This window comes from Coregonus clupeaformis, chromosome 7 (assembly GCF_020615455.1).
Source record: "Coregonus clupeaformis isolate EN_2021a chromosome 7, ASM2061545v1, whole genome shotgun sequence".
Classification (NCBI taxonomy): Eukaryota; Metazoa; Chordata; class Actinopteri; order Salmoniformes; family Salmonidae; genus Coregonus; species Coregonus clupeaformis.
The window spans coordinates 12,200,007-12,219,984 of NC_059198.1; the positions used below are offsets into that span (position 1 = coordinate 12,200,007).

Below are 19,978 nucleotides of genomic sequence, written 5' to 3' on the forward strand. Positions count from 1 at the left end.
AAACTCGTTTTTCAACCACTCCACACATTTCTTGTTAACAAACTATAGTTTTGGCAAGTCGGTTAGGACATCTACTTTGTGTATGACACAAGTAATATTTCCAACAATTGTTTACAGACAGATTATTTCACTTATAATTCACTGTATCACAATTCCAGTGGGTCAGAAGTTTACATACACTAAGTTGACTGTGCCTTTAAACAACTTGGAAAATTCCAGAAAATGATGTCATGGCTTTAGAAGCTTCTGATAGGCTAATTCACATCATTTGAGTCAATTGGAGGTGTACCTGTGGATGTATTTCAAGGCCTACCTTCAAACCTCTTTGCTTGACATCATGGGAAAATCTAAAGAAATCAGCCAAGACCTCAGAAAAAATATTGTAGACCTCCACAAGTCTGGTTCATCCTTGGGAGCAATTTCCAAATGCCTGAAGGTACCACGTTCATCTGTACAAACAATAGTACGCAAGTATAAACATCATGGGACCACGCAGCCGTCATACTGCTCAGGAAGGAGACGCGTTCTGTCTCCTAGAGATGAACGTACTTTGGTGCGAAAAGTGCAAATCAATCCCAGAACAACAGCAAAGGACCTTGTGAAGATGCTGGAGGAAACAGGAACAAAAGTATCTATATCCACAGTAAAACAAGTCCTATATCGACATAACCTGAAAGGCAGCTCAGCAAGGAAGAAGCCACTGCTCCAAAACCGCCATAAAAAAAGCCAGACTACGGTTTGCAACTGCACATGGGGACAAAGATCGTACTTTTTGGAGAAATGTCCTCTGGTCTGATGAAACAAAAATAGAACTGTTTGGCCATAATGACCATCGTTATGTTTGGAGGAAAAAGGGGGTGCCTTGCAAGCCGAAGAACACCATCCCAACCGTGAAGCACGGGGGTGGCAGCATCATGCTGTGGGGGTGTTTGCTGCAGGAGGGACTGGTGCACTTCACAAAATAGATGGCAACATGAGGAAGGAAAATTATGTGGATATATTGAAGCAACATCTCAAGACATCACTCAGGAAGTTAAAGCTTGGTTGCAAATGGGTCTTCCAAATGGAAAATGACCCCAAGCATACTTCCAAAGTTGTGGCAAAACGGCTTAAGGACAACAAAGTCAAGGTATTGGAGTAGCCATCACAAAGCCCTGACCTCAATCCTATAGAAAATTTGTGGGCAGAACTGAAAAAGCGTGTGCGAGCAAGGAGGCCTACAAACCTGACTCAGTTACACCAGCTCTGTCAGGAGGAATGGGCCAAAATTCACCCAACTTATTGTGGGAAGCTTGTGGAAGTCTACCCGAAACATTTGACCCAAGTTAAACAATTTAAAGGCAATGCTACCAAATAATAATTGTGTGTATGTAAACTTCTGACCCACTGGGAATGTGATGAAATAAATAAAAGCTTAAATAAATAATTCTCTCTACTATTATTCTGACATTTCACATTCTTAAAATAAAGTGGTGATCCTAACTGACCTAAGACAGGGAATTTCTACTAGGATTAAATGTCAGGAATTGTGAAAAATGTAGTTTAAATGTATTTGGCTAAGGTGTATGTAAACTTCCGACTTCAACTGTAAGTATTCAACCCCCTGTCAATCAATACATGTTATAATCCTTCGGCAGCGATTACAGCTGTAAATCTTTCTGGGTAAGTCTCTAAGAGCTTTCCACACCTGGATTGTGCAACATTTGCCCATTATTCTTTTCAAAATTCTTCAAGCTCTGTCATATTGGTTGTTGATATCCATTTCCAGGTCTTGCCACAGATTTTCAAGCAGATTTAAGTCAAAACTGTAACTCGGCCACTCAGAAACATTCACTGTCTTCTTAGTAAGATACTCCAGTGTAGATTTGGCCTTTTTTTTGGTTAATGTCTTCCTGAAAGATGAATTCATCTCCCAGTGTCTGGGGGAAAACCCAGTTTCCTCTACGATTTTGCCTGTGCTTAGCACTAATCTGTTTCTTTTGTATCATGAAAAATTCCCCAGTCCTTAACAATTACAAGCATTCCCATAACATGATGCAGCCACCACTATGCTTGAAATATGGAGAGTGGTACTCAGTAATGTGTTGTATTGGATTTGCCCCAAAAAGAACACTTTGTATTCAGGACAAAAAGTGAATTGCTTTGCCACATTGTTTGCTGTATTACTTTAGTGGCTTGTTGCAAACAGGATGCAAGTTTTGGAATATTTTTTTCTGTACAGGCTTCCTTCTTTTCACTCTGTCAATTAGTTTAGTATTATGCTGTAACTACAATGTTGTTGATCCATCCTCAGTTTTCTCCTATGACAGCCATTAAACTGTGTAATGGTTTTAAATTCACCATTGGACTCATGGTGAAATCCCTGAGCGGTTTCCTTCCTCTCCGGCAACTGAGTTAGGAAGGAGGCCTGTATCTTTGTAGTGACTGGGTGTATTGATACACCATCTAAAGTTTATTTAATAACTTCACCACGCTCAAAGGGATATTCAATGATTTTGTTTATTTTTACCATCTACCACTAGATGCCCTTCTTTGCGAAACATTGGAAAACCTCCCTGGTCTTTGTGGTTGAATCTGTGTTTGAAATTCACTGCTCGACCGAGGGACCTTACAGTTGATTGTATGTGTGGGGTACAGAGATGAGGTAGTCATGAAAAAATGATGTTAAACACTATTATTGCACACAGAGTGAGTCCACGCAACTTATAATGTGACTTGTTGAGCAATTTTTTACTCCTGAACTTATTTAGGCTTGCCATAACAAAGGGATTGAATATTTATTGACTCAATACATTTCAGCTTTTCATTCTTTATTAATTTGTAAAAATTCAGAAAACATTTTTCCATTGTGATGTTATGGGGTATTGTGTTTAGACCAATGACCAAAAATCTCAATTTAATCAATTCTAAATTCAGGTTGTAACACAACAAAATGTGTAAAAAGTCAAGGGGTGTGAATACTTTCTGAAGGCACTGTATAAGCAAGGACACAATCAATGTGGCACCATCCAATGTGCTTATGCATAAATCAACATATTCCATTTTAAGTGTTTTGGAAAATAACATATACTTGGTTTTACCTGCATTAAGTACCAATTTCAGTTCAAGAAAGCCTTTCTGCAAAGGAATAAAGGCAGATTGTAGCTCTGAAAGAGCCACGTCAACCATGGGGGCAATAGCATACACAACAGTGTCATCTGCATACAGATAGACCAATATTATTTTTATAGACAGTAAAAAGTACAGGACCTAAAATCGACCCCTGTGGGACACCTTTCGTATTCTCAAGGAAACTTGACTTAACACCATCAGAGAATACACATTGTGTCCTGTCTGTCAGGTAGTTTTTAAACCAATTACATGACGCCTGATCCAGGCCAACTTCAGACAAATCTTTGAATTAGTAGAAAGTGGTCAACGGTATCAAACACTTTTGACAGATCAATGAAGAGGGCAGTGCAGAGTTTCTAGAGTTTCCTACAATTTACCACATAATTTAAAACCAGTGATTCAGCAGAGATGGTGCTATGATCTGAAACCGGATTGATAAGCACTTAGAATTCATTTCTTAGCTAGGAAAGATGTAAGCTGAAAGTTGATCAAAAATTCAACCATTTTTGATAGGCAAGACAGTTTAGAGATCGAGTGATAATTATTTAGGTCGGAGAGGTCACCAGCTTTGTGGAGAGGAAGCACATAGGCAACCTTCCAAACCCTGGGGTTAGCACCTGAGATAATCGTCAGGTTAAAAATATGTGTCAATGATTCCGCAATCAGGGGATCAGAACGCTGCAACAAGAAAGGATCAAGCAGATCAGCCCCAGTGGATTTAAAAAAGAATAATCTTAAGCAAGCTGTCTAGTTGTTGAAATGAAAACAAAGATTGACTAGAAGTTGACGGATCTTCCATTGAGTAAACTAGAGGCTGGGAGACGGAAGAGCAGTCGACTGACTGACCAGGGTCAATTAAACCACAATTTCTTTCAAATAAAAAGCCTCCCGAGATAAAATGCTGATTAAAAGCATCACTTATCAAATTTCTCTCAATAATGATGCCAGAGTCTGATACAACTGTTTAACTGTTTTCCAAAATTAAGAGAGGTCACCAGTAGAGTCTGAGATAGAACTTAGAATGTAGCTTGATTTTATCTTTCTTAATTGAGGAAGTGCATCTATTTCTTAATTGCCTGAAAAGCTGCCAATCAGCTACTGAGTGACAGTGTTTGACATGTTCCAATGTCATGTTATGATGCTGTTATTACAGCTCATTACATCTATTATAGAATGTTAACGATGGTTTGTTTTCAAAAGCATTATGGCGGTGAATATGAGTAAAATCGTAGATTTCACAACCCAAGCTGGTTGTTTTCTCTTTCTAGCAGTAGTGCCTGAAAGGCCACATGTCAGTGGTTTAGCAGATGGCTGCTTTGAAGAAGTGGAAGTGTCCACATATCACAGAGAGATGGAAACCGTTCTGTCCTATGTAAGGCAGACATCAATTATCACGATGAATGGAAACAGAAAAGAGAACGATCATTCAGCTCTACTGCTGTTCAGGGTTTTCTTTCCTTCTCCCCGAAATGCCTCTTTTGGTTGGGGGACAATGGATTGGATTTTGTACAGTGTTTCATCCTCTGTCATGCCACTTACCTTTTTGACTTTGGCCTCTTTCAGCTTCTCCAAAGCCAGTTTGATTTTGTCTGCTTTCATTTGTGCCTCTATTTCTTCCTGAAGGAAAATCAATGATTGGTCTTTAATCAAGTGACAGAGCACAGTAGGTTTATAATACACTACAAATCCTTGCTACTGTATATAATGTACATTATTCATACGTTACATAACATAGGTTATGAAAAATGGATGATGCTTGATGATTGTTGAATGAGGTCAGATAATGATGGACCCAGAGCCATATAATGGATACATCTCTATACAGTATATGCCTCTGAATGGACCAATAGCAAAGCAGGAGCTGAGTGATGATGGACAGTATTATGGGTAGTGTTATGTGTGACGGTGATGGATACCTGGTGTTTTTCATCTCCATTGAATGCGGTCAGAAATCTCTCACACTAACCCCTCTATCGATCCTGTTACTCTTTCCTCTCTATCCATGTGTGTGTTTGGTCCATTCCAGACAGAATCCCTGCTTTTCCCTCTGATGTATTGTAATAGATGCCCCAGTGGCCTGGGCCAGGAAACAATCTCACTATGACTTCACTGTGAGAAGGTGGTTAATACAATACCATCCTTCCTTGACATCTAGTACATGTATAGCTTCACTATACGGGCCATCCATCTTTCAAGTATCTCTTTAAAGCACCTAATAACACAGAGTTTGTGTTGATCTAAATTCCAATTTCTTATTCCTTGCTGTAGTCACACTAGAAAAGAGTGTCTGCTACAATAAAATGAAAAAAAATGTGGATGTAATCAAATGAGTCTGTGCTGTCCCTGTCAGGATGAGATGTGGCTGACAGGCTTCAAAACCATGGTTGACTGTAGCTTGTTCATTTAATCTGTGCTCAGCTAAAGGCCTTTAGTGCTAGCCTAGCTGTCAAACCTTAGCTGACTCACCATGGAGGGCTTAGCATGCTGTGGAAGCGTAGGTGGCGAGAGAATGGGTGCGGGGGAGTCAGCTAGTGGGGAGCTAACGGTGTTGGGGCCACTCTCAGGCGAGGTGGGGGTTGAGAGTGAGGGGACTGGGGAGAAGCTGAGCCCATGCGGAGCGGGAGGTAGGTCCGGGGGTGGCGCTTTAGTCTCTTTCTGCCCTCCTAGCTCCGCCGTCAGCTTCTCCTCTGTATCATTGAGGTCGGCCATCAAATCAGCCATTAGTGCGTCCAAGTCATTTTCCTCCAGTTCATTCAGGGATTCGACTGTGTAGAAAAGAGGAAAAACAGAATGAAGCTCAAGCTATAATAACATTGGCCATTTTGACCTTGCTACGACACAGGCTCCAGACAAATACTACTTGTTTTGAACTGAGTGAAAGCCAGAGGCCTACAGCTATAATTGGTGTGTAGGCTGGATCTTAATCTCTGTCTGAAATTAGAGCCTGAACAGTAGCCAGACATATTCCAGAGGTATGATTAGGAACTATTTTCCCACCTCTCTGCGTCATTGGTTCTCCCCTCAATCTTAATTTCTGGTAATTTTCTAGGTAATTGATAGCATACTTCCCCCAGAAAAGTGACCCACTGGAGGAATAATAGGTGTCATGCTGTACCAAAGTTAGAAAAAGCTGACGTTGGCCTCTGGGATTTTTTAAACTGATTTCTTAGACATTTTAACACTGGATTTTTAACACTGGCAGTGATAGGTAGGGCCATAATTAGGCCTATGATTTACCGTTCATATCAGCGAAGCCCATGGAGAAGTTCATTTCTTTGCTTGAGCTAGAAGGTGACTCTGGGGGCAGCGTTTCAACCCCAAGACTCTGCAGGGAAAAACAAAGAACAAAGAGTTGAACAATACACCAAATTCAACAACTCCTGCCTTATTGTGGAGTTCCAGGAACTCAAATAAAGTATGTTGAGTCTTGCATAGAAAACAGTTGAAGGACTAACGTCATATTTATGAAATCAAATGAGAAATGATACTCAATATTAGGTATCCCAGGCAACATGGAGTTTTAAAAGAAAACATAAAGTGAGTGGTAAAATATCACAGGATCATGCATGTCTTTACACAGTTATGCTAATGTACCCTGCTTAGAGTTTGACATTTGACCCCCTTTCCTAAAAAAACAGTGTTTCTATCACTGTTTTGCGGGTGCTTGGCAGTCTGAAGTGTCTTGTTGATCGATTGTGTGTTTTAGTGTTATTGTCATGTTTCTCATAAGCAGTGCTTTATTTACTAGTGGTTTTGGACATGTGGTTTTGGACATGTGGTCCAAATAGACAGTGAACAATCTGAAAAATCTCTACTGTGTTGCCCATAGAATGTCATGTTGTTATTATCAACTTAAGGGAATGAGGAGTGACATATGTATCTTACAGGAAGATCGGGTGAATACTGACCATATTGTATTGTAGATCATATGTGTGTATGAATAATGTATACAGTACATGTTTGTCTTGCGGGTTTGCATAATAGTCAGCAACTGCTGGCATTTGGGGGATCACCTTGATGAAATAGAGAGAGATGAATGCTATCTTCCGTGGTGAGTGAAAGCCTATCCTGTGTGACTGCTGGCATCAGTTGTAAGATGTTTAAACATGCAGCAAAACAAACTTTACAATTCACAGGTATTTATAACATTTCTAAGAATGTATAAACATTTATAAGTATTTATAAAGGCTTATTCATGAAAGTTGTTATACAGTGTTTACAAAGGATGAGTTAAAAATGTCCAAGACATTGCTGTTGTGTGTGGACTGGACTCACCTGTGTGAGGAGATCCATCTCCCCCAATAAGTCACTGAACATAGCGTCTATGTCGTCCATCTGTTGAAGACAAGTCAAGGGATGAGTGAGAAAAGACCTATAACCTATAACATTGGTAATAGGTAAAGTCGTAGATTGAGATTGATACATTACATCTCAATACAAGAAAGCTATCTCCAACTGGAGAATGTTAGGAAAGAGCTTGAGGTTATATTCAAGATTGTAATGTGCAAACATACGGTGTCACCTTTGAATTAGTGCACACTAACTTCAACACACACACTGCATTTCTCAAAATCTGTGTTGAACCGCCAACTGTAAGAGATCAATGCACTATAGAATGTTTTCATTCGTAATATGTCGATAAGAGCCAAACCTTCTTGCTCAACCTCCGCAACAGACTCCAGGAAATAAAGCATGGTATGTATAACTCCAGGCATTCATTCCTTGTCAAGACATGCAGTGCCTTTCAAAACTCATTTTTGGGGAACTGCATGAGTACAAACATTACTAGTCCATTATGCTGTTTGGTTGATAATCCAATAATGTGGAACTTTAAGAAAGTCAGTTGATCAGATACTGGAATTCACTTCCTGGTTAGGTCAAACAAAACAACAACCGTTCAAACAGACCTTCCCCATGCCCAGAAATGCTACACCTATATCACTGATAGAGTATGTACGTTGAGATCTTAGATTAGGGCTGTTGCTTTTATACATTTGAAATGCAGCCAGTGATATTTTCCCCTTTGATACTTGTAAAATGACGTCATAAATTGTCATTGCCTTGATTACATTCAAGACCACTGGACCTTTTCGTTCTCAAACTCAGGAAAATACTGTGGATGATATGGTAAATTAAGTTAAAATAGTATGATTTTGGTATGCCCGGTCAGTCATTAAATTAACTGAGGGTAAAGGTTGAGTGAGTAAGTTATACCATACATTATTACTCAATCATGGTACCATCATTTTGAATTAGTTGCTTATGAAGTTACTCATCAAGAAGGAAAATCCAGACCAACTTTAAATCAGACATTATCATGTCCTCAGCTGTCATACTATGACTCCCATGGGACTATCGTTGGCATGAGTGTGCAGGCTTAATTTATCATGGGGCCACTTCCATCAATTGTATTTACTTAAGTCAAAGTAAAACAATAGATTGCGAGCTTTGTTTTAATTGAAAACAGTCCTAGAAGAGCCATATCGAGAGCTACCGTAGTCATGATGTACATTATACTGCCTCGTTCTCACACACATTATGTTAAGCCCCATTTACTGTAGTCGAACAAACATTATGGTGTGCTGTCAAAACACATCGTGTTTTTCTATTGTAGAATATGGCTACTTTAGTAGTGATATAGGATTGGTGAGATGTATAGGATATGTAATTAAATATACTCATGCATAATTCACATACAATTAATGTCAAATCCAGAATTCATATAAAAAGAAACCATTGAAAATAAATGTTTTGTCAAGATATGATCAACAACCTACTAGACTGGCATTCGGCCAACATTGACTTTTCAAGGTAAAATGTGATTCACTGCTTCATGCAGCCATCTTTATGTACAGTAACATTAGTGGTATCAAGTTTCTCTTAGTTTGAAAACTATGTTAACCCATAACAGATTGAGCACTTGTTTGTACAGATAACACCTGTGTATGTGGGTATATAGTGTTACTCCCCCACCCTAGAATGTCCGTTGTGTCCCAAAACAAAGGGAAGTGGTTACAGGGCAACTTCCTCTTGCTTCTCGTGATGTTGAAAGTATTTGTGAAGGTTGCTGGAGATTGTAACATGCAATGTCTTTTGCAAGCACTGCAATCCTATTCACTTTATAAACCTTGTGTATTTGGTCCTCGCTAAATACCCCATGAGGTTAACATGATCATATCTAATATAGAATCCTGTCAGTTTAACACTCACAACACATAACTCTTATTTCACTCAAAATCTGATTATGGGCAAACAGTTGAAAATCTTCAGTATTAAACTTGGGCAAATTCAAGACAATACAGCCAAATGTAAACAAAGTTCCTTCTGTCCCTCAGATGTAGCCAGCCTGGTCTCATAGACGTAATATTGTAAATGTAAATCCGGGACACTCAAATTAGTATGACATGTTACGTTTGGTATGGTTAGATAAGACTGATGGTTACTTAAGGCAAAAACGAAAGTAGAGTGGTTGGTCAGGCATATAACGCGAACGTGTAGCAACCCAAAGGTTGCGAGTTTAAATCTCATAACTGACAACTTTAGCATTTTAGGTAATTAGCAACTTTTCAACTACTTACTACTTTTTAGGTACTTTGAAACTATTGTACTTAGCATGTTGGCTAACCCTTCCCCTAACCTTAACCTTAACCTTTTTAGCTAACCCTTCCCCTAACCTTAACCTTAACCTTAACCTTTTTAGCTATCCCCTTCCCCTTCCCCTAACCCTAACCTTAACCCTTTAACCTAACTCCTAAACTTAACCCTAACCCCTAACCCTAACCCCTAGGCTAGCTAACGCAGAGGTTTGTGTGGTTACAACTGTAACCCTCCCGTTGTCCTAGGGTCAAAATGACCCGCCACAGTGTTGAACCAACTTTATTTAATTTTTATATTTTTTTGATCATTTGTGAGAAGGAGGCAGTGATACTTTCTTTGAAGTCTCACTGCCTCCTTCTCACAAATGATCCCAAAAATATAAAAATTTAATAAAGTTGGTTCAACACAGTGGCGGGTCATTTTGACCCTAGGACAACGGGAGGGTTAAGAGAGCAGATGAAACAATGAGAAAAATAGACAGAGCATCCTTCCTTAATAGGTATCCCCTACTTCAATGCTCTGTAGTTGTTTTCCACTCTGCATTGGGTTTCTGTTTTGCTTTGTGTTATGACAACCCAAGGATATCATACAATAGCCATCTCCCAGTGATTTCTGGCAATGTCAGCAATCTACAAAACATACATTTACATTTTAGTCATTTAGCAGACACTCTTATCCAGAGCGACTTACAGTTAGTGAGTGCATACATTTTCATACTGGCCCCCCATGGGAAACGAAGCCACAACCCTGGCGTATGCCCCCATGGGAAACGAACCCACAACCCTGGCGTTGCAAGCGCCATGCTCTACTAACTGAGCTACATACAAACACATTGTGTAGTTGATGCCAGTTTCCATTTGTTCTTGGATTTCACAGGAGGAAAGGATTAGTGTATTGGTCATTTAGATCCAGCCAGCTGTGTTTAAAGGCATCATTTTGAAGAGGATACTAAAGTGCACAGTGCCAAATCTCAGAATTGCCTCTGAAGTTACTGAAAAATCACTAAGAGGTTGACATTGCAGCAAATGGTCAGAACAGGGAAAGGGAAAAGGGATACCTAGTCAGTTGCACAACTGAATGCATTCAACCGAAATGTCTTCTGCATTTAACCCAATCCCTCTGAATCATAGTGGTAACTAACACCCTTAGCTTGAATGAGAGGCCAGTGTCAGTAGCTAGAGAATGGGTGAAACGTGACCTAACAACACCTACAAATAGCTTTTACGGCATTCGTATCTTATATATTATCTAGCTATGACTTTTTTCTTATTTTGTTTGAACCCCAGGAAGAGCTAATGGGGATCCTTAATAAATACAAATTCCACCTTGCCAGAGAGGACGAATTGAGAGAAGCCAGGTACAATACTCAATCCGTCGGCTATGGTTAGTGGTTATTTTCAACCCTGAGCAAACATGGTAGAAGGTATTCAACAGAAATCAGTTGGCAGCACTGACCTAGTTTATGTTCAAGGCTCTATTATCTGATTGGTGCAAAAACCTATTGCTATCAAGATAATCTGTGGCCCCACCCCTCTACAGATGACAGTCAAACCACATAGCTTCATTTTGCTCATGAGCTCCACCCATTTCAAGACATGGGCTTGAACACAGGATGTAAACAAACAAAAACAAACAGTTGAGTTGTAAGCTGCAAAGTGATGTCAGCAAAACCAATAACATCTTAGTTGTCAGTGAACACCCATTATTCTGCTACATGAAATGTCATGCAAGACGGACACCGCATTTGTTACAATGACAGTTTGTGTAAACACAAAACAGCTAGGTCTTTAAACCATTGCATCAACTTGAAGTGAGCTGCAATTCAAACTGTATGTGTATGAGGAAGGCATTTTTCTTGAAATGTTGTGTGATTCTATCAACATGGAGGTTTGTAGACTCAGATGAAGAGTACATGTGTTCTCAGGGGTGTCATGCAACCCAAAAATCTGAGGGGGCACAAAGTACGTGAGGATGGCTGGGGGTGGTCCGGAAGTCTGAGAATTTTGCATTATTCGAACACCTAAAACAGCTTTTTCCTGCAACTCTATGTCTATTTTTCTGCATATTTAAGCATATCTCTTCAGCTGTCTGTATCCTCCTGACTGGGGTTCTTTTTTTAAAGAAACAAAATGTGCTTCTCTGCATCTCTGCTAAAATCTAGGTAAAAGATTGAAAGGAATGTGAGTCTTATTCAGTATATTTAATTATTTCTTGCCTTTCTAAAGGTTGGGAGATTGGGAACCTACAGTGGGGGAAAAAAGTATTTAGTCAGCCACCAATTGTGCAAGTTCTCCCACTTGAAAAGATGAGAGAGGCCTGTAATTTTCATCATAGGTACACGTCAACTATGACAGACAAAATGTAGGATTTTTTATGAATTTATTTGCAAATTATGGTGGAAAATAAGTATTTGGTCAATAACAAAAGTTTCTCACTACTTTGTTATATACCCTTTGTTGGCAATGACCCAGGTCAAACGTTTTCTGTAAGTCTTCACAAGGTTTTCACACACTGTTGCTGGTATTTTGGCCCATTCCTCCATGCAGATCTCCTCTAGAGCAGTGATGTTTTGGGGTGTCGCTGGCAACACGGACTTTCAACTCCCTTCCAAAGATTTTCTATGGGGGTTGAGATCTGGAGACTGGCTAGGCCTCTCCAGGACCTTGAAATGCTTCTTACGAAGCCACTCCTTTGTTGCCCGGGCGGTGTGTTTGGGATCATTGTCATGCTGAAAGACACAGCCACGTTTCATCTTCAATGCCCTTGCTGATGGAAGGAGGTTTTCACTCAAAATCTCACGACACATGGCCCCATTCATTCTTTCCTTTACACGGATCGGTCGTCCTGGTCCCTTTGCAGAAAAACAGCCCCAAAGCATGATGTTTCCACCCCCATGCTTCACAGTAGGTATGGTGTTCTTTTGGATGCAACTCAGAATTCTTTGTCCTCCAAACACGACAAGTTGAGTTTTTACCAAAAAGTAATATTTTGGTTTCATCTGACCATATGACATTCTCCCAATCCTCTTCTGGATCATCCAAATGCACTCTAGCAAACTTCAGACGGGCCTGGACATGTACTGGCTTAAGCAGGGGGCACGTCTCGCACTGCAGGATTTGAGTCCCTGGCGTAGTGTGTTACTGATGGTAGGCTTTGTTACTTTGGTCCCAGCTCTCTGCAGGTCATTCACTAGGTCCCCCGGTGGTTCTGGGATTTTTGCTCACCGTTCTTGTGATCATTTTGACCCCACGGGGTGAGATCTTGCGTGGAGCCCCAGATCGAGGGAGATTATCAGTGGTCTTGTATGTCTTCCATTTCCTAATAATTGCTCCCACAGTTGATTTCTTCAAACCAAGCTGCTTACCTATTGCAGATTCAGTCTTCCCAGCCTGGTGCAGGTCTACAATTTTGTTTCTGGTGTCCTTTGACAGCTCTTTGGTCTTGGCCATAGTGGAGTTTGGAGTGTGACTGTTTGAGGTTGTGGACAGGTGTCTTTTATACTGATAACAAGTTCAAACAGGTGCCATTAATACAGGTAACAGTGGAGGACAGAGGAGCCTCTAAAGAAGTTACAGGTCTGTGAGAGCCAGAAATCTTGCTTGTTTGTAGGTGACCAAATACTTATTTTCCACCATAATTTGCAAATAAATTCATAAAAAATCCTACAATGTGATTTTCTGGAGAAAAAAAATCTCAATTTGTCGGTCATAGTTGACGTGTACCTATGATGAAAATTACAGGCCTCTCTCAACTTTTTAAGTGGGAGAACTTGCACAATTGGTGGAGAACTTGCACAATTGGTGGCTGACTAAATACTTTTTTTCCCCACTGTATCTGGGCTAGCTAAACTCCATATAATTGCTAGGTGGCTAGTAGTATTACAGAGAAACAACAACAAATTATTTAAAAAATGTAACAGGATAAATCTGAGGGGGCACATGCCCCTGCGCCCCCTATAGGCATGACACCTCTGTCAGTTTACTTCTTCTGTTCAGCGATCATCAAAACAAGTACAGGTAAGAAGCATCTCGTGTTTTAGCCAAATATACAGTAGTTCTGCAGTGAGAATAGAAGTGCTTCGTGTTTGGAACTGAGGCGACCAGCATGACCAAAGCTATAGTATGTTTTCACAGAGGGTCAAGGCTGTAGGATAATGTGTTCTGAACCTTGAACCGTTTTCCATGTCAATTGGACATGGTTGCCAGAGGCAGACTAACTCAAGCCATTGCAGGACCTCTAGCTAGGTATATTGAATTATGATGAATTTCACATTTTATCAACAGTACAAAAATAGAGATTTCGGCCTCAATTCCTTTTGGTATAATTTTCTATAACTTACATTTTCATAACTTGTTTGCTTAGCTTTTTGCCTTATCAAAATAGTGAGCAGATTTGAACACATGTAGCTTGTACAGTGCCTTCAGAAAGTATTCACACCCCTTGACTTTTTCCACATTTTGTTTCCACATTTTGTTCGAGCAGTGAATTTCAAACACAGATTCAACAACAAAGACCAGGGAGGTTTTCCAATGCCTCGCAAAGAAGGGCACCTATTGGTAGATAGGTAAACATTTTAAAAGCAGACATTGAATATCCGTTTGAGCATTGTGAAGTTAATAATTACACTTTGGATGATGTAGCAATACACCCAGTCACTACAAAAATACAGGCGTCCTTCCTAACTCAGTTGCCGGAAAGGAAGGAAACCACTCAGGGATTTCACCATGAGGCCAATGGTGACTTTAAAACAGTTACAGAGTTTATTGGCTGCAATAGGAGAAAACTGAGGATGGATAAAAAAAACATTGCAGTTACTCCAAAATACTAACCTAAATGACATGTGAAAAAGAAGGAAGCCTGTACAGAATACAAAAATTCCAGACATGCATCCTGTTTGCAATAAGGCACTAAAGTAAAACTGAATACAAAGTGTTATATTTGGGGTCGGATCCAACACATCACTGAGTATAACTCTTCATATTTTCAAGCATGGTGGTGGCTGCATCATGTTATGGGTATGCTTATCATTGGCAAGGACTAGGGAGTTTATTAGGATAAAAAGAAACGAAACAGAGCTAAGCCAAGGAAAAATCCTAGAGGAAAACCCGGTTCGGTCTTCTTTCCGAACAGACACTGGGAGACAAATTCACCTTTCAGCAGGACAATAACCTAAAACACAAGGCAAAATATACACTGGAGTTGCTTACCAAGATGACATTGAATGTTCCTGAGTGGCCTAGTTGCAGTTTTGACTTAAATCGACTTAAAAATCTATGGCTGTCTAGCAATGATCAACAACCAACTTGACAGAGCTTATTTTTATATATTTTTTTTAAGTATGATTTTGTTCTTTCACTTTGACTTTAGAGAGTACTTTGTGTAGATCGTTGACAAAAAATTACAATTAAATAAATTTTAATCCTACCTTGTAACACAACAAAATGTGGACAAAGTCAAGGGGTGTTTAAAAACCTAACAAACAGAATCAGTGTCAAAAGCTGGAAGTTGTCACAAAACCAGACAATAGTGCCAAAACCACACAAAGCGTTATGGAAATACAGTGGCTTGCGAAAGTATTCACCCCCCTTGTCATTTTTCCTATTTTGTTGCCTTACAACCTGGAATTTAAATGGTTTTTTGGGGGGGTTGTATCATTTGATTTAAACAACACGCCTACCACTTTGAAGATGCTAAATCTTTTTTATTCTGAAACAAACAAGAAATAAGACAAAAAAACAGAAAACTTGAGCGTGCATAACTATTCACCCCCCCAAAGTCAATACTTTGTAGAGACACCTTTTTCAGCAATTACAGCTGCAAGTCTCTTGGGGTATGTCTCTATAAACTTGGCATATCTAGCCACTGGGATTTTTGCCCATTCTTCAAGGAAAAACTGCTCCAGCTCCTTCAAGTTGGATGGGTTCCGCTGGTGTACAGCGATCTTTAAGTCATACCACAGATTCTCAATTGGATTGAGGTCTGGGCTTTGACTAGGCCATTCCAAGACATTTAAATGTTTCCCCTTAAACCACTCAAGTGTTGCTTTAGCAGTATGCTTAAGGTCATTGTCCTGCTGGAAGGTGAACCTTTGCACATCTAGATAGTACAATATTTGCACGTTATTATAAAAAAAATTCTTCAAGCTCTGTCAAGTTGGTTGTTGATCATTGCTAGACAGCCATTTTAAAGTCTTGCCATATATTTTCAAGACGATTTAAGTCAAAACTGTCACTAGGCCACTCAGGAACATTCAATGTCGTCTCGGTGAGCAACTGCAGTGTATATTTGGCCTTGTGTTTTAGGTTATTGTCTCTTCGGAAAGCAGACTGAACCAGGTTTTCCTCTAGGATTTTGCCTGTGCTTAGCACTATTCCGTTTGTTTTCATCATAAAAAGAAACTCCCTAGTCCTTGCCGATGACAAGCATACCCATTACATGATGCAGCCACCACCATGCTTGAAAGTATGAAGAGTGGTACTCAGTGATGTGTGTTGGATTTGCCCCAAACATTACGCTTTGTATTCAGGACATAAAGTTAATTTCTTTGCCACATTTTTTGCAGTTTTACTTTAGTGCCTTATTGCAAACAGGATGCATGTTTGGAATATTTTTTTTCCTGTACAGGCTTCCTTCTTTTCACTCTGTCAATTAGGTTAGTATTGTGGAGTAACTACAACGTTTTTGATCCATCCTCAGTTTTCTCCTATCACAGCCATTAAACTCTGTTACTGTTTTAAAGTCACCATTGGCCTCAAGGTGAAATCCCTGAGCGGTTTCCTCCCTCATCAGCAACTGAGCTAGGAAGGAAGCCTGTATCTTTGTAGTGACTGGGTGTATTGATTCACCATCCAAAGAGTAATTAATAACGTCACCATGCTCAAAGGGATATTCAATGTCTGCTTTTTTTATTTACAGATAATTGTATGTGTGGGGTACAGAGATGAGGTAGTCATTCAAAAATCATGTTAAACACTATTATTGCAGTCCATGCAACTTATTACGTGACTTGTTAAGCACATTTTTACTCTTGAACTTATTTAAGCTTGCCATAACAAAGGGGTTGAATATTGACTCAAGACATTTCAGCTTTTCATTTTTTATTAAATCTGTTTTTAAAAAATTGAAAGACATAATTCCATGTTGACATTATGGGGTATTGTGTGTAGGCCAGTGACACAAAATCTCTATTTAATCCACTTTAAATTCAGGCTGTAACACAACAAAATGTGTCAAATGTCAAGTGGTGTGAATATTCTGAAGGCACTGTATGTTAAATCAGCCCTCTTACACCATTTAAAATGTATTTCTCCAAGGCTAAAAGTAAGCAACACAAAAATGTCTGCTAAATGACATATGTTGTAGAATTATAAATCAATACAGAATAATTGAATAAACAATACTCTGTGGAATTAGAATTTTGCATCCATATAAAAGGCATCCTTAATGGATAGGATTTTGTACCCAAATTACAAAATGGCAATGTCATAGTTCATAGACTGCTTAACGATGCTCTATGCAGAAATCGCTCCGCCATTTCTTGGTTGCAAAAATTCTAATAGTTCGCCTAATTTCAGTTTATGTGACAAAACAAGCAAGTATAGTGTAGAGAATCATTGTACCATCTAAACCGCTGTGAAATATATTTTCTATAACCAAAAATATTGTATTTTCAGCTGTTTGAAGCTGGTGTAAAAAACTGAAAGTAAAAGACGCAAAAAGGAAACTTAAGAATGGGAAGCATAAAAATAGCTCACATAGAACAGATATACCGGTTCTTAGACTTGCTTTCAATGAGAATGACAGATCAATAATACACATTTCTATGTGAATTTGGTCAGGTCTACCAAAAAGTTACATATTGCAGCTTTAAAGGGTAAGGTAATTTAGGTGAACTATCACTTTAATTGGACCAAATAACATAACTGGAAATATATTGCACGTCAACTTCTCATTAGACAACCAAAAAAAAAATTATGCATACAAAGTTATGTATATCATTATAATTATTTGATTTAAAACAAAGTTTGCATTCAATTTCAATTCTAAATGCATTAACTCCAGTAACTGAAATTTGCACAATTATAATACAATTCAGGTTTTAAAATTCTAAATTCCAATTCCATTCCAAGGATGTTTTTATTTTCTAATTCAAATTAAATTCTAATTCAGACAGTCTAAATTCCAGTTCAATTCAAATTCCATTCCAAGGATGGATTTCTTCCTCAATTGCAATTCAATTAATATTTAGACAGTCTACATTCCAATTCAAATCCAATTCCATTCCAGGGATGATTTTATTTTACAATTCCAATTCAATTCTAATTATGTTTTTTGAAGATTGCTGCAATTCCAATTCAACTCCAAGTAAATTCTCCACTTCCTGCTTGAATTCCAGAATGGAATTTGGAATTTGAAATTAAATTGGAATTGACCCCAACCCTGATATCTACATTGTAAAGACTATGTAGGCAACTAGAATATGCACCCACATATTCCATCTTGAAAAACTGGCACTTCAAAATAGTGTGACAGTTACTTGAATGAAAACAACTCAAGCTGTCAAACTGACCAGACTGATTTAAATTTTAGAGAAATGCAATCTAAGTCAAAGTCTTCCAACATTCAGTCAATATAAATTCTGCTTATTTACTTCAGCATACATATGACAGTTCAAATACGCCTGACCTTCTGAAATTGCTTTTCCCCCTGGTCACTCCTTCCCTTTCTTATTGGAAAGTATTGAGAGAGATATTTCACAAGTGATTTTGCTTCTCTCTCTGTAATAGCGTCTTGCAATCATTGGTTGTCATCTCAGCTGCCAGGAGACAACTTTCTCAACACCAATAGGGAGAAGATAACTACTCTACTGGCCTTCCTGGCGGAATTAGAGGCTAACCAAGTCATTCTCCCCTGGCTCCTTAGTCATACATCATCCTATATTTAGTTAATGGTCAACCCTAGTTGGAGAGATAAAATAGACAAGAACTGGCACAAGCCAGAATGGCTCATAGGAGCAGATCTCCTGTTTCTGTAGCATGAGGCAGCTTGATGTACACCCCCTGGACAAGACGCTAGTCTATCGCAGGGCCTTAACCCCAATCTATCTCCTTAATGCTGAGTGCGAAGCAGAGACGCATCGGGTCCCATTTTATGACTTTGGTATGACTCGGCCAGAGATCGAACTCCCATCCTTCCAATCTCAGGGTAGACACTCTAACCACACTCTACCGTGTCAACGGTACAGGCTGGTGGCAGTGGTGTAATGGTGTGGGGAATGTTTTCCTGGCACACGTTAGGTCACTTTATACAAATTGAGCAACGTTTGAATGCCACACCTTGTAGAATCCATGCCCCGAAGAATTCAGGCTGTTCTGGAGGAAAAGGGTGGTCCGACCCAGTACTAGATGGGTGTACCTAATAAACTGGCCACTCTCTGAACTTTTTTAATCTGATATTAATTATATGTATCACTCAGGAAAACTTGACAACACAGACATACTCGTGTACATAATCTGACATGTCTATTGAATATACATTTTCACATTGATGGTATCTGAAATTTAGATAAAGACATAAAAATGATTTGCTTAAGCCTGATGTAGAGAAAATAACAAACATGATTGACATTGACAAATGAGGAGATCATCCTATTGTCAGTAAAGGTACTCTTTCAGTACATACTGTATATGCAAGCAGCATTGGAAGACAATGGTTAGCTATATCGTTTCTTCAGTGGGTCAAGTGTATCCCAACAATAACAGAAATGGAACTCACCTTTGATACCTGTGTAATCCTTTTCCACTTATCGATAGAATAATAGCAGGTTCTTGGATGTCAATTATGTCTAGTTCTCTCTAATAATACTGAACAAACACCACAACTCATGAAGGGTTGGATGTTGAGTTGGACTGCATCTGACTCAACGACTGTTACTTTAGTTTCCTGGTCTATGCGGAAGTTCAGGTCTAGACCTGTCAGTGCATTCCATCCAGAGCAGAGCAGAACACTTTTACAACACTGAGCTCTGGGCAGTGCCAAAGTTCGCATATCCACTTGCATAACTGTAAAGTAATGGTGTGTATGTACGTTACTGATAGGCGTGATTTAGCATTAAAAGTTGGAGAATAGTTTTTTTATTTTTCGTGTAGTGCAGATCTAAATTTGAAAACAAGGCGTGTGAGGTTCATTAATGTTGAAACTGTGCATTTGGGAGAGGAGTGTCTGGTGAGTGAAATAGAAAGAGAGAGGGGAGAGAGGGGTAGAAACATTG

The 19,978-nt window shown here is 39.2% G+C and overlaps 1 protein-coding gene across 3 annotated transcripts in view; it reads right to left on the reverse strand.

Moving 5' to 3' along the window:
- The window catches only part of LOC121569378 (amyloid beta (A4) precursor protein-binding, family B, member 1 interacting protein), a 33,275-nt gene extending 13,520 nt beyond the window's left edge, over positions 1–19,755 (reverse strand). The window contains exons 1-5 of one of the 3 annotated variants that reach the window (XM_041880277.2): positions 19,483–19,755; positions 7,387–7,446; positions 6,349–6,436; positions 5,578–5,876; positions 4,651–4,728 (exon numbers count right to left, since the gene is read on the reverse strand). In XM_041880277.2, the coding sequence (XP_041736211.2) occupies positions 4,651–4,728; positions 5,578–5,876; positions 6,349–6,436; positions 7,387–7,446 (525 nt within the window). In that variant the 5' untranslated portion in view covers positions 19,483–19,755. Of the gene's footprint in view, positions 1–4,650; positions 4,729–5,577; positions 5,877–6,348; positions 6,437–7,386; positions 7,447–7,762; positions 7,782–18,393; positions 18,412–19,482 lie in introns of those variants that run through there. The other 2 variants (XM_045221169.1, XM_045221170.1) reach the window with 2 other exon arrangements.
- Positions 19,756–19,978: the final 223 nt, after the last annotated feature.